At 30.3% G+C, this 14,913-nt stretch overlaps 2 protein-coding genes and 1 long non-coding RNA gene across 8 annotated transcripts in view; 1 reads left to right on the forward strand and 2 right to left on the reverse strand.

Annotated features, from left to right (window-relative positions):
* The window catches only part of Adar (adenosine deaminase acting on RNA), a 10,839-nt gene extending 7,642 nt beyond the window's left edge, over window positions 1–3,197 (reverse strand). The window contains exons 1-2 of one of the 3 annotated variants that reach the window (XM_083103626.1): window positions 2,861–3,197; window positions 411–484 (exon numbers count right to left, since the gene is read on the reverse strand). In XM_083103626.1, coding sequence (XP_082959752.1) covers window positions 411–484; window positions 2,861–3,182 — 396 coding nt within the window. In that variant the 5' untranslated portion in view covers window positions 3,183–3,197. The other 2 variants (XM_083103628.1, XM_083103627.1) reach the window with 2 other exon arrangements.
* LOC145973932 (uncharacterized) lies at window positions 246–4,162 on the forward strand. 3 transcript variants are annotated; one of them, XR_014439582.1, is made up of 4 exons: window positions 246–936; window positions 1,036–1,871; window positions 2,891–3,000; window positions 3,655–4,162. It is a non-coding gene; the product is annotated as an uncharacterized LOC145973932 (long non-coding RNA). The 3 variants fall into 3 exon arrangements; XR_014439580.1 differs by having other exon boundaries at window positions 2,891–4,162; XR_014439581.1 differs by having other exon boundaries at window positions 1,056–1,871; window positions 2,891–4,162.
* Window positions 3,807–14,626, reverse strand: Jef (major facilitator superfamily domain-containing protein 6 jef). Of its 2 annotated transcripts, none has more exons than XM_083103624.1 (11): window positions 13,922–14,626; window positions 12,465–13,023; window positions 11,870–12,214; window positions 11,570–11,691; window positions 11,125–11,356; window positions 10,669–10,800; window positions 9,847–10,116; window positions 9,409–9,667; window positions 8,552–8,845; window positions 8,338–8,403; window positions 3,807–8,054 (listed from the first exon to the last, which is right to left on the reverse strand). In XM_083103624.1, the coding sequence occupies exons 1-11, from the start codon at window positions 14,326–14,328 to the stop codon at window positions 8,044–8,046; spliced, it is 2,697 nt and encodes an 898-aa protein (XP_082959750.1). In that variant the 5' UTR covers window positions 14,329–14,626; the 3' UTR covers window positions 3,807–8,043. The 2 variants fall into 2 exon arrangements, with proteins under 2 accessions (XP_082959750.1, XP_082959749.1); XM_083103623.1 differs by having other exon boundaries at window positions 3,809–8,054; window positions 8,291–8,403; window positions 13,922–14,622.
* Window positions 14,627–14,913: the final 287 nt, after the last annotated feature.

The raw sequence follows: 14,913 nt of genomic DNA on the forward strand, positions 1-14,913 counted from the left end.
ATATATATATATATATATATATATATTTTACAATTTTAAAACTAGAGAAACTTTTGAACGTAATGTAGCTTGCAGGATATATTGGGCAGCAGTTCTTATATAACTTTGTACATTTTTTTATTATATATATATATATATATATATATATATATATATATATATAATAAAAAATAAATGTACAAAGTTATATAAGAACTGCTGCCCAATATATCCTGCAAGCTACATTGCGTTCAAAAGTTTCTCTACCAATAAAATAAAATTGTATTTCTTTCCAATTACATATTAAATTCTGTAAGTCATTTTTCTATGCAATTGTAAAGTATCTGTTAAGAAGGTGGGAAAGGAGGGAAGGGGAGAGATTACACTCTTCACACACATTATCAGAATTATTAAATTCAATGTCAACTCACCAAGGTTGTATGACCACTCTGGGAATTTTCCAACAACGTATTACCATTCGCGGAAATCATAGGTGCGTTGCATTCTGAAAAATTTAACATTATAAATTCGCGATATTATATACGAGTATCGTGAAAATCAATAGCCGTTTCTCGTACTTGTCTGACTCGATTGTTGGTTGTTATTTAAAAATGTTAGCCCAGTTGACATGATGCGTGTCTGTCACTTAAAAAATACTTGGAAATACACAAGCGATAGTAAGCGGATGTGCGTTTTCGAGACGCCGTTGTATGTATTACATTGATTTTAATTATTCTGGTATCCCGAAAATCCGCAGCGCCATTGCCGTGTTTTTTCGCGCATAATCAACCTAACCTAATCCTCGGCCTAGTCCTTCTATATCGCTACACTTGAGGACATACTTTATTAAACACGAGCGACCACCTATGCCACTTCAAAAGGAGACTTTTTGTTTTTTCCACACGTAGCTTCACAAATGTTCAAAAAGACGCAGCGTTCGATAGATGTGACTGTCATGTATGTACAACCCTTGCAAATTTAAACCTGCCTGTGTGTGAATGTGTGCGTGCGTGCGACATTCTCCGTATTCCGTACTTACATATATCGTTCGCGTAGTATCGTCTTTCGTCTTGAAGGCGCTGCGAGCGACACCCCTGCAATAGGTGGTGCATTCGACAAGGAAGGGTTGAGAAGAGAGAGAAGAAGGAAACCGCTGAGACATTTTTCTAAAATATAAGTGAAAATCCTTTTACACGTGAGAAAATAATTTTTACACAATATGAAATTGCGATGGATTAATTATACACTTTCCAGCTGATTTTCGACATCTGTCATTCTCGAGAATATGATCATATGGATTGTATCGAGGATATATGGTATAATGTATATTTATATATTTTCATTATTCCATGAATGTAACTATTAATTATTTCAGATATTCAGATAAAAGTATATTTAAAATGCATTTTTTTTTTAAATTTGCTTGCAGTAATACAAGCCGCGTTGTGTATGCTCGATTTATCAAAGTGAATTTATACAGTGAATTTATATTATAAAATACGTAAACGGATCATTAGCTACTGACGAGGAAAGATTTAGAAATAGAGCGGGATCGGAGAGTGAAATTTTTCGGTTCCTTTTCGAGTAGGCGCGGTTCAATTATGATTTGCACTTGTGATTTGTGGATTGATACATCGAGTTGCGCCGAATCCCCCCCTCCCCTCCCCCCCCGATGCAAATCAATCCTTCATCCCGCTTCATCTATATATTTTGTATGTTCTATGACACCTTATACGTCAGGCGTCGCCAATTGCAAAGTTATCGTAATGTCCCTAGAAGATCTTCTAGGGACATTAAGTTATCCCTAGCTTGCGCGCCTTATTTACTGCGCAACATATATTGCGCATTTGGACGAAGAGGATCATCCCGGGGCGATCGATCTTATCGAACTTGTAAGTTTTTCTTTCTATAATCTGGATAATTTACTGTAGCACGCACATACACACATAATTTACTTTTTCGGCAGTCTTGTGCAATTTAAATTTAATTCGAAAAAAGTCATATCCCTATTTAAAATTTTTGAGGTGATATTAACTCTGAAAGGACCTTTTTTTTCGAGCCTCGACTGATTGCGCATTTTTCAGATATTCAAATTATATAACATATTTCATATTTTTCATAATTAATTACCTTATCAAGTTGGATCTCATTAAAATTAAAAATTAAGAAAATACATCTGAATTATATATATAATAGACCGTATTTAAAGTTATTCAATCTTCACTCTTATTTTTATGTGTACACATACAGATATATACGCTTTATGTGTAACACACACATGTACATGCGCAAATCAAGTCTATAAATTTGGTATAAATATATCAAATAACTTGACAAATCTCAGAATTAATCAAAATAACTTTAAAATAATTGATATAAATATATAGATTATTATTTATAAAAATATATAGGATAAATATTGTAATATTGAACAAAGAAAATTATTTTTTCTATTTTAAACATTATATTGGATTTTCGAAAACTTAACGCCTTTTTATTATATTAAATCGTGTTTTCTCAATTTTTTCTCATCACACACGATTTTTCAGCAATAAAGAAAAAATTAACTCCAAATTACTCATATCTATCATCTGTCAAGATTAAAATTGCGAATTATGGGATATCTTGTAAATACATCATTAAATGTCATAGATGTTAGGCTTAAAAATTATGATTAATACGAATGATTATCAATGATAGATAACATATATGATTGTGCATTTCTCTTCAGAGCAGAGAATAATAACACACGCATGTGAAAAATACATAAGAAGTGACATACACAAAAATTATATTATCGAAATTAACGCAAACACATAAAATTGCAAAATATATACATTGCGCAACACTTATAAATGTGAGATATATTTCGTTTACTTACCGTACAACTTCTTGTATTTGTTGACTATAGCTTCAACATACACAGTGTTGTGCAAACGACGTCGCACGATCTCGTTGTATCCAACGCAGATAATATCCGGATCATCGGCAAATAATCCTCGATTGAAACACTTTACGATCGTACGTAAGTCCATGTGATTTATTAAGAATCGCAATTTCTTCAGCAGCCCTTTCCGTGAGAGACTCCGTAGACGAGAACGCCACATAACATTGCACACTCGGTATAGACGCGACGAACGTTGCACTAATATACGTGTCATCATCATTACAATTTTATATAAATCTTTTTTTTGTACACTCATCTCATATATGCTCTAAACGAAGATAATCACCGTTTTCGGCAAAGCAAAAAAATGAAATGAAATTCTTGTTTGCGAGTTACTCGGTATACCGTAATAATAATGTGCGTGCTTATCGGTACAATCTGCAATTTATTTGAAAACTTTGTATATGCGCGCGTTTTGATAACGATAACGGCAAATTGATACGATTCCCTATCACTCTCGTGTAACGTCCAGCACGTGTCAAATCACATCAATCTGTCGCTATTGTTATGACAAATACCGTTTCTCGTTTAATTATTAACACAGTTCATAGTCCGTATTCGGGAGCACGGATACTACACGCATATCTCTCCAGAGAGGTGATACGGGTCTCTCATGACAGAGGAATGTAAACATACCTACCACTTTCTTTTCTAAACACTATACCTGCGACGTTGCCCTATACGATGTGTATATTTAATATGTTCTTAATGTGTTCTTTAATTTACAGCCCTGGGCCAAATTATTCCAAGTAGAAACGAGCATATAGTTATTTTCCATCAATACTAATCTATCTCATTTTTGGGATAAAAATTCCATTATAGGTCTACAAAATAAAATAACAATTATTCGCTAAAATGTACTTTGATTTGTACGCATGTGTGAGTATATTTTAATTTTTTATTGTTTTACTTTTATAAACTCTTCTGAAATAACACATTTACAAATCCGAGAAGTTTCTTTTCAACGATAAACAAATGTTCAAATATTGTTTAAATATTTATATTTTCATGCATTCTAAATTGTTAATTATATTTTGTATGGATGGAGAATACAAATTGCTAATTGAAATTAAAATTAAAAATTAAGAAAAATATGGCAATCAATGGGAATAATAAATACCAATTATGAGTGCAAGTGAACTGTTCTTAATTATAAGCATACGTGATATTTGCTACATTAGGTCTACGCACGATGTTTTATGATATGTTGTTACATATAAATTTTTATGCACTTGCTGTGTCTGTACCATCTTCTCGAAAATTTACCTCTTTTTTACTGTTTCCCTGAAAAGGGAAATTACAATAATACAATTTTTTTTACATATTTGTGTATCTCTTATGTATAATTTCTATGATTACATTTAACTGATTTCGATTAGAGACATCTTTGAATTCTATTTCAACTATAATATATGATTTATGTCATCGAGAGACAGTATTTATATCTTTGGATGAGTTGTGGGGTAAAAATTGATGTAATTCATGATTCATTTAATCATCGATAAATATAAAGGGAGTCTGAAAGAGAAGCATACTTATTGAAATATCTAACAATTCTTTTCTGTAACAATCCATAAAATCTATTTAATGTTATATATAATGAAAAAAAAATATTTACTCTGAATAAATTGTTCAACTGGATGATTATGTTACATCAACTTAATATAAGTTAATCTATTTCAACTGAAATCAATCCAGTCAAATTTAATATTTAGATACAGAGAAATCTGATATGACCTATAAGTACCATCAAAATTGAGTTATTAACAATAATATAACATATGTTAAATATCTAAAATATAATCAACATGTTATATATGAAAAATCATGTATGATTTTTAATTTTTAACATAAAATAACCCCATAAGATATTCAGAAGTCTGTTAATGTATGTAAAAGCCCTGTACTTTGGCTCTATTTTCATGATACGAATCTAATTATTACAGCATAATTTCCCTGCTAACATATACGATATATATATAGATATACAATCGATAATTATCATACGTTACATAAGAGTGCAAGAGAGTATTCTATATATATAATTTATAATACAAATACGCACATGTATATGCGTGTTTAAAGTGTTCTCTTGGATCGGTCGCTACGTGCATAGAACTTTTTGTTTCAGTCTTTATAACATTGTGTAATTGTCCATGAAACATCGATACATGTGTCATGACCGATACAAGAAATACCACTTATGGCATTACACACTTGTAATATTTCATAAAGCGTACTTTAACCATCAATAATATATGGAGAAAAGATAACAGGAGTGTGTAACATTATTCTTCAATAAAGAACAAAGTTTTATCAAATATAGAGTATCGCAAATATAGAGTATCATGATTACAAAATTGCTAATAATATTCTTTTATTAATTGAACCCTTTTATTATTGGTCAACGTACGATTTACAAAATACTACATACATAATATTTATTATTTTATATATAATTATCTCTCAGAATTCGATAGAGATGTTACATATTTCTATTTATTGTGTGCCTCGAATGAATGAGTTTCCTCATAGAAGCGTAAAACAAAAGGCAATTTTTGTATTTTCGATGCCGATTACATCGAATTATATGGGAGGTAATATTGATTCCATAAGTAATTTCTTGGCTGCTACAATATTTATATACATATATGTATGTATGTATGTATGTATGTGTGTGTGTGTGTGTATTTCACTATTAATTCCATTTTCTTCTTTCAACAATATACACAACTGTCACAACATATATCTTATACATATAATAAAAGTATATGATATAGAGATATTATTCAATAGATTCTAAAGAGAAAGTTTAGATCGATATTTGGAAATAACGATCAACAATCTGTTTAAAAACAGAAAACAAGTGTAGTATATAGTAAAATCTATGCCTAGAATATTTACAAGTGATAATTGTTCTTAATTAATTAATTTTTATCTCGACGTTTTCTTTTAAATTATCGCCAATAGGATAGTGAATCGATTACAGTATCTATGATACGTATTCGTCGTGTCAAGTTTATCTTTCAGGCCTTCCAGTTACAATCTTGTATATTAAACTTTTATTTATTTTCTATTGATTTAAGAACGTCTTTATTCAGATAAAATCTCAGATTTGTTGTCACATATATTAATCTTTTTTAGATTTTTATCATTTTACGTGTCTTCGAGATATCTAATAATTTTTACAAAGTAAATTTAATATAATCATTTTGCTAAATTGTAAACACTGATTGCTCGTACCAATTCTTGTTTAATAAATGTCACTTAAAGTCAGTTACTTAGTCATTCTGCAAAATGCATTCAACATAATACGCAATATTTTGATGTATAACGATTGTTTTGACTTGTTTCTATTTCTGTATAAATATCTCAATTTCAAAGAGAATCGAATATTCTCTCTAAAAACAATAAATCTAAAATTTCAAAAACTGGAACAAATTATAAATTTTTTAAAAATTAATAGAAAATTAATTTTAATATATGTTCATGTGTTTTTATAATATACCATATATACTTGTAATATTACCATATCATACCCTACGAAATAATATTCTGAATATGCATAAGAAATAAATATATTCTTATGCAAGTAGAAAGTATTTCGCTATTTCATGGCCTTTACATTCAGTAAAATTTCTAATCAAACTAAAAAGTTCGATGTTATTTCGCGCAAGTTTAACTTAATTTTTTTTCTTCTCAATCATCCAAATAGATAAAAAAAGACGGATAATTTAGAGAGAGGTAAGAAGATTTTAAAAACAGAACTAATATTGCGTAGGGCATCAGGAAACTTTCGATAGGCACTTTCGATTAATTGGATCAATTTAGTCTTACCTTTAATTCCCTGATACTCTAAAATACGTCAACATCTCTGTTAGAAAGTTAGAAGGAAGCAATAAGTAATATATTGACAAAAAAACATGAGTCAGAGGACTATAAGGATAATAAGGCTGATCGTAAGATTTCATGGATTTACCGAATACGTCATTAAAAACATTGGTTCATTCTTTACGCTCATCCACAAATATTTGTTATTTTATCACATCGTATCTCATCGTATCTCAATATATCTTATAAGAGCATAAAGATGAGATACGCGCATTCATACGTACATACGCATACATACACACACATAGGCATACTCGCAAATTTCCATATACAATACACATGCACATGCGCATACATGTAGATAAAGCACATTAATCTTTAATGACATATTTTGTTAAACTTGTCGAAAATTTAAAATGTTTCAGCAAGAATATTGACAATTATTTAAGCTGTAAATGATTCAAAGACTTTGTAAATTAAGCTTTAACGTTGTAAAGAAGTAATACAATTTTATATTTATTTTGAAGTAAATTTACATTTTTAATATCTAATATTTGAAATATGGAAAATATTTTTCAAAACTTTGCGATAAAACTAAAGAAAAAGGAAAAATGGTCTTATAACATATTGACTATAGAAAAAAATGTATTTTAAATTAAACATTTTAAATGAAAAATATTAAAGTAGTTTGAGTACACAATATTTATCGAAAATTTTCAAATATAAATATAAATATAACTTTCAAATATAAATATGACATTTGTTTTTAATTGTTTTAATTGTTAATTATTAAAGATGGCTTGGTACCAATACGACATACGAATAACAATTGCCATAAATGATTTTTTATATTAACATTTTACTAAAAAAATTGCAATTGTCGAATTTGTCGAGAAATATTATTATTATTATAATTTAATATTATGAATAAGACGTTTTTTGTGCCTTAACTATTTATATATTTTGCGCACGTGCGCATGTGTTTATATATGTATATATACGAAAAAGTGCATTGCATATGAATTCGTGTGTGTATGTGCGCACATGTACGTATATATACATATATTTAAATTTGTGTATGTATACGTTATTATTTATGTTATAATTTATCAGTAATGTTTTCTTAATCGTCCACATTTTAGTGTATCGATTATAAGTAACAAACCTCATATATCGAATTGAGTCGTTACCAGTCGTAGTCGTGTTGATGAAAAGGATTGGTGCATGGTTGTTGGGCGTGTAGCTGAATAGTTGGTTTTACGACATCGAATTCCCTACCCACCACTTCATTGTAGATCTATCAAACAGGAAAGCATCTCGTCAGTTTTCTCTGCATAATATATATCTCATTGAAATTTATTAATGTTCTCGTGGCATAGTATAGACAGGATTTCTTGTTCAGTGAGTTTCGAAGAAGCCTTTTGTAGAAGAGATGCAGGTAATAAACCTAAAGTCTTTTTCTTTATCTTTTTTTATCAATAGAAATATCGCATCCTCTTGCTGGACGTCTTAATTAGAATGGTTTTACTGAACCTGGAAGCTCCTACGAATATACTCGTCCTCTCCCTTGCCAGTCATACCATAATTATATCCACCTTCGCCGCCACCTCCGCCATTTAAGAATGGATTTGTTGGATTGCCAGGACCTGTGTGAAAAATTGGGTAAAGATAAAGTAGGAGAAAATCAAGAAATAATCAATTTAAAATAATCAGCTGCAAAAGTCGATCAAATTTCTCTTATAGAAAGATTGCTTCTTATTTTCGAATAAAGTCGCGAATAGAATAGTTTCTCACCTCCATTGGCACCGGGTACAGCCAGATTTCCACCAGCAGTTTGATAAGTAGCACCGTAACCGGCATCTTGATTAGCTAGTTCATGTAAGCGGGTAGAACTGAGAGCTCTCGGTATAGCATTACTCGGTACACCGTGTGGGGCCAAATGAGTAGCTTCGGCTACTTGATGCGGATCTTCCGTTTGTGGTAATTCAGATACAAAACCTGTATCTTTTCTATAGAAATTGATGAAGACAAAGATTGCTAGGACAATGATGCAAATGAGACCGTATGCTCGGAAAGTTGCAGTCGTACCTGTACATTGAATATTTATGAATATTATTAAGTTGGTAAATATGACCTTATCGTTTTGTAAAATTAATATCAAAGATTTCGATGTGTATTGTATATTAAAAATTAAGTTTTACAAAAATTACATTTAAGTGATTGTCTTAGATATGATTTTTTTTATCTTAAAAACTGATAATAATTTGTTATTAGACTTGTACACAAACATAGAGACGATAAGGTGCAACGAAGAAAAAGAAAATAGATTCTAGAAACTAGACAGAATAAACATTGCATGTCATGTAGACAAATTGAATATGGAAAAATAAATTAAAAAATACCAAGCCAAGAATTGTTGAAAAATGAACGAAACAATAAGACGGAGAATAATTGAATTTTACAGTATAATAAAATATACAATAAAATAAAAACAAATAGGAAAATTAAAAATCTGCAGATAAAGCGATTTAAATAGATAAATGATCAATAAATGTAAAAGATACAATAATATAAAGTCATTGTCGGCTTTGAATCAATTATTTAGAAACTCTACATTTTATAAAAACGTACATTGAATATTAAAAACTTACCATAAGCTGCAACAAACATGCCACCAATTATCGCACCGCATCCCCTTCCAAGCCCATGATGAAGTCCCTGAAGAACACCCTGTGCGCTCGAACGCAACTGCGACGGTGTATTATGAGCGATGTAACTACAGCATGCGGCCCATACAGCCGCATGTGTAATACCCTGAATAAATTCGAATGGCAATACCCACCATGGATTTCTCAACCAAGATATATAAAGGAATCGAAGTATATTTCCGCCTAAACCTAAACACAACACCTGAAATTTATATCATAATTATTAATCGTATATCCGCAAAAATATAGACACATGGAAAGCTCATAAAAAATTTTCAATCGCATTTTCTCTTAGAAAATAAAACGGAAAATACGTAATATCATTCCGATACTTTTTATTTTGTTAATATATTGAAAGCGATTAATCTCAAAATTGTTTACCTTAACGTGTCCAATCTGTCGAATAAGTTTAAAACTGAAAAAGTATGCGAAGATTTCGGAAATGTGATTGATTACTGATGCAACGCCAAACAAAGTTGGGGAACCACCGTAATCTTGAAGATGCCAGAAAAGGAAAGTGAAGATCAATCCTATACCAAATCCCATAAACCATGCGACGAAAAGGAACGAGGCGCATTTCAAATCCTTGAACTGCTTCAACACCGTCACCCATTCTGGTATTTCTCTTGTAGTTTGTGCAAACATTTTAGTCTAAAATTAGAAAGTCATTACAATGATTGTAATATGAACGATATTTAAGACTTTTTTTCGTGCAAAGGCTTTTTTATCGATAAATAGACTTGAAAAATATATTTACACATTTTAATTTCATTAATTAATAAATGTTAAACTACACTAGATAAATCTTAAATTCACTATAAATCTCGGTGCATGTAAAATATATCTACTTATTTTGATTAATAATTCAAAGTGCGGAAGAACTTTAGATAGAATTTATTTATTTATTTTGATTATATTATCAATTTTTCCTAAAGAGCTTTAATAACAAAATTGATGTAAAATTGAAAAATTTAATGCAACAATATTACTTTTATAAATTTGAAAAGATAAAAGAATTTTTAGTTTAATATAATTTAAAAAAGAAACATGATACATTGACAAAATTAAATATAAAGCTAATAGGAGAAAGAATAATAATTTGATAGATGTAAGCAAAATGAGATACTTATTTGTTGCTTTGGTATATTTTATGTTTGTGCATCTTGGAATAAACTTGTATCTTGATCAAAATTGGATATAGACCTTTCCTTCTGGAGGTTGAGGTTTAGGATCTACAGCAGCGGAGGAATCCTGAAGTCCAGGGAGATTAAGCTGCTGAGATAATTGACTTTGAAGTTTTTCTTCCTGTGTTGGCTCAGCTGGACCCATCACTTCCTAAAATTAAATTAACAAAATTATCATATTAAATGTAAATCTTTACGTATTAAATATACATAAAGCCATAAGTAATCGATTTAAGATTTATTCTTCTATAAAACAATCAGCTCTTTTCGTTCAAAATTCCTGTTTAAAGAAAAGAAAAAAATAAAAGAGATAAGAGATAAAAAATTTATTAAATATGTTACATAGAAAGTCTCATATTTATAAACTATAAGAAAGTGTGAGACCTAATTATATCAGTTTTTTAATAAAATTATTATTAATATTAACAATAATATTCTATCACAATAGATATTAAAACAATAGATATAAACTCACTTGTGGATACTCAGCAGACGCAAAATCATATTTGAAATTAATTTGCGTTGCTGTTATTAACGCGGCACCCATTAAAACGCTGAATATTGCAAAACAAATTGTATAATTTTTTTCTCTATCATCAGGCTTACAGGGATGATCCGGAAATGCGGTGCTATGATCAAGAGCAATTCCAACAAAAAACATAGCCAAACCCCATCCAAGACTTCCAAACATGCGTTGATGACCATATCTAAAAGTCATTAGTAAAATTTATTAATCTTGAGATTAAATTATTAAACATACACATTGACAATCAACATTTTATGTAATTTTTATCATTCGAGTTCGAAAAAAATATAAAAAAGGTACAGTTTTTAATTACAATCGGTAAATAATTAATTGTAAAAAATTTCAAAAAGATATATTTTATGAAGCATAATTTAAAAAAATTTATTGATATTACCTATCAGCATCTTCACCAAGTAAAGTGATGACAGCTGAATCGGCTAAAGTTATAGCAGGTGCAGAAAAAAATTCTCCGACTACTACTAACAGCAGTAAAAGAAAGAAGGTTTTTTGAATATCCTAAAATCAAATTTAATCAACATGTTATTAAATTATTATAAATGTAACTTCCATCTATAAATCTTTCTCAATATGCTACATTAATTAATTATGTTTTTGTTTTTACTCTTTACACACAAATGTAAAGTATCATTTTCAAAATTGTATCATAAAATGACAGTCAGAGCTTGTAACTCACCGGTAATCTATAAACTATGGAACTAAAGAGTGGTTTCACCCATCCTTTATTTTCTTCTTCATTATAATTCGCAGCATAAGTAATCGATAAAGGAGACAATTGATTCTGTGCAAAGGCAGGTCCGTGAAGCATTCTTACGCTTCTGCGATTTCTCATTAATGGCATGTCCATACTTCTTTCAGTTTCTTCCTCATTGTCATCAATGTTGATATCGTTCTCGTTCAAAAGTGATAGCTTCTTTTCTACGTCTCGTTTTACCATTATTTTTTCCGGTGGTGGTTTCACACGAGTCTTGGTATGAACGTGAGCTTTTTTTGGGACTGCTCTATCAATTGTTTCTTCATTCTACATGAAACAAATATGTATTTTATTAATTGTGTAATTTTTACATTATATAACATTTTTACATTATATTATTAACAAAAATTGTGCAATTAAATTTTAAAAAATAGTTTTTAATTCAAAACAAATGTTATCATCACATTCACTTATCATCATTGATATCACGATTGTTTATTCATCATAAGAGACAAATATAATATTTGATTACGATAATTAATTATGTTATTATACACAGGATAAAAAATATATATACCTTTAGAAAATGTTTATATTCCAAAATATCGGCTGGACGATTTTTCTTTTGCAATGACTCCAAATCGATTGTCTTTGAATCTAAATCGACATTGTCTTCGAGCGTTAAATATCTAAGATTTTTATTCGTGAGAGATATTTGTCTCTTGACTCTGTTGTTTTCCAAATCGTATGCAATAGAACCATCGTTATCGAAATTTGTAATATCATTTTTTACGATGTTAAAAGATGTTTCGAACATATTAGTTTCTTTCAATGAATTTGGGTTCTTCGTATAATCTAATATTTCATTATCGTCTATATTTCGTCGTAATCTTTCAAAGACAACATTAGACGCAACTTCCAAATACTCTTCTTTATTTTCAGGGTAATATAATTCATCCAGATCGGTTGATCTTTTTACAATTCTTTGTTCTTTGCTGGATGCTTCCAGAAAATAAGTATCATTTGGATCTTTAACCATGCAGGCAGTTGGCGGTGGCTGAATAAAACCTAAGGGTAGAGTAAAAATAATCCAGCAAGAAAGAGAAGCCAATAGAATAAGTTTGCCCTTTTGCCATCTGTGGATAAACGAAAAGAGATTTAAATTATCTATTATTTTTTTACTCCTTGTACTAATTTTTAATTTTGTATGGCTATATTTTACAATATATGTATATGTATATCATATTTTTACAAACGATAATAAGTTTAATTATATAATTATGTTATGGAAAATATGATTTTATATAAAAAATAAGGTAATGCTTCAAATTTAGATTGAAATTTTGTTGTTGTAACGTAATTCATACAAATATACAAATGGCCGCACTGATGATTAGAGGAAAATATGTACATTTTTATATATTAATTATATGCACTGGAGCAGTGTTTATTAAAAGAGATAATTATATAATTATAAAAGAAATAATTGTAAGTATAAAAAAAATTATAAATATTACAGAGTATTATTAAAGATACGTGAGAAAACTTGAAAAATAAGCAGTAAGCGAATTGAACAATCGCAGCTATACATTTTCAATAAAATAATCATCGTATATCGATATATATCGATATATATCGATAAAATTATTATATAATAAAAATTATATATATATATATATTTTTTTTATTCATTTAATGAATTTTTATTCTTGAGCAAAAATTGTACATGTTTTTATATGTAAGCATTATTTGTCATTCTCACATATTTTTAAAATATGCAAGTATATGTGTGAATGTGTGGTCTCAAATTCTCAATTTACATTTATGCAATTTTAAATTAATGTTTGAAAATATATTCGCAATCTCAATAAAATTATTATAACACAATCTTCATGTTACGCTTCCTCTAAAACCATATGGTACCATAATTCGCGGCTTTTAGATCGATAATCTTTTAATGTTAAGATATAACGCATATATATTTTCATCTAAATGACAGTGTCATATAAGAAAGCAGTACAGACACAAGCTCACCTGTCGGCCAAAGATCCCCAAAAAGGAGCGCTGAGAAACTCGATAAACGGCCTCAGACCGATGAGAAGGCCGCACTGTCCGGCGTTCATACCCATTTGTTTAAAGTATATTCCCATAAGCGGAAATAGGGAACCGAAGGCCGAATAGAAGAAAAAGTAGAAAGTCTTCACAGTGAGGAGTTCTTGGTCGACGGCGCCGAAGAGATACTCCAAGATATCGCTCTTACCGCGTATCTTATGCGTGGCTTCCTTCGGTTGAGGATACATGCTGGGATCGACCTCACCCTCGGCTTGCGGATCCACCACCGGTCTAGTGCCCGGAACTTGAGGGAGAACCCTCGATGATTGGTCATTGGATGCATCGTTCGACGCTCCATAGCCGTAATCCTCGTGTCCATAGTTCTGCATGATTCTTCCTATTTGCTTTCACGTTCGGAAACGCTCTCGCGATAGAGCGTAATTCCAGCTACCAGTGGAACACGTTCACCGAACAAAATCGCAAATTTGCAAGCTCGCAAAGTCTGTTCACCATGGAGCAACCGTTGTTCTCTTTTTTCGTCACCTCTATGTAGACTCTCCGATTATATCAACTGCCAAACCGGTACCCTTCGCGGTCAAATCAATGTTGGGCTGCATCGGGCAGCTTTGCTTCCAAAATCGATAAATACCCTATTGCGCCGGCGCAACACTTCTACCCTCTTACTACCCCTACCGACGCGACATGTACCTCAATGCCATATCGACGTGGCTAGTCTTTCGGCAGATACTATTTTTGCTTTTCCTCTAATTTATCTATCATCTTATACCTCGTCAAGTTCCATTCTCTTCTTCTGCACAAGATAGGAGAACAATATCTACACATCAGATTTTATTCGGCTGTATTTGATCTAATTTCTAGAAAACTAAATTAAATTTTATACTAGATAATCATAAAATAGTAGAATATTTAAATATATTATTCAATGAATTTTATTTTTATAAACAATTACAGAA

Source organism: Camponotus vicinus, unplaced genomic scaffold (assembly GCF_025532165.1).
Source record: "Camponotus vicinus isolate PSW18456_S1 unplaced genomic scaffold, iyCamVici1.0 SCAF_6, whole genome shotgun sequence".
NCBI classification, from domain to species: Eukaryota; Metazoa; Arthropoda; class Insecta; order Hymenoptera; family Formicidae; genus Camponotus; species Camponotus vicinus.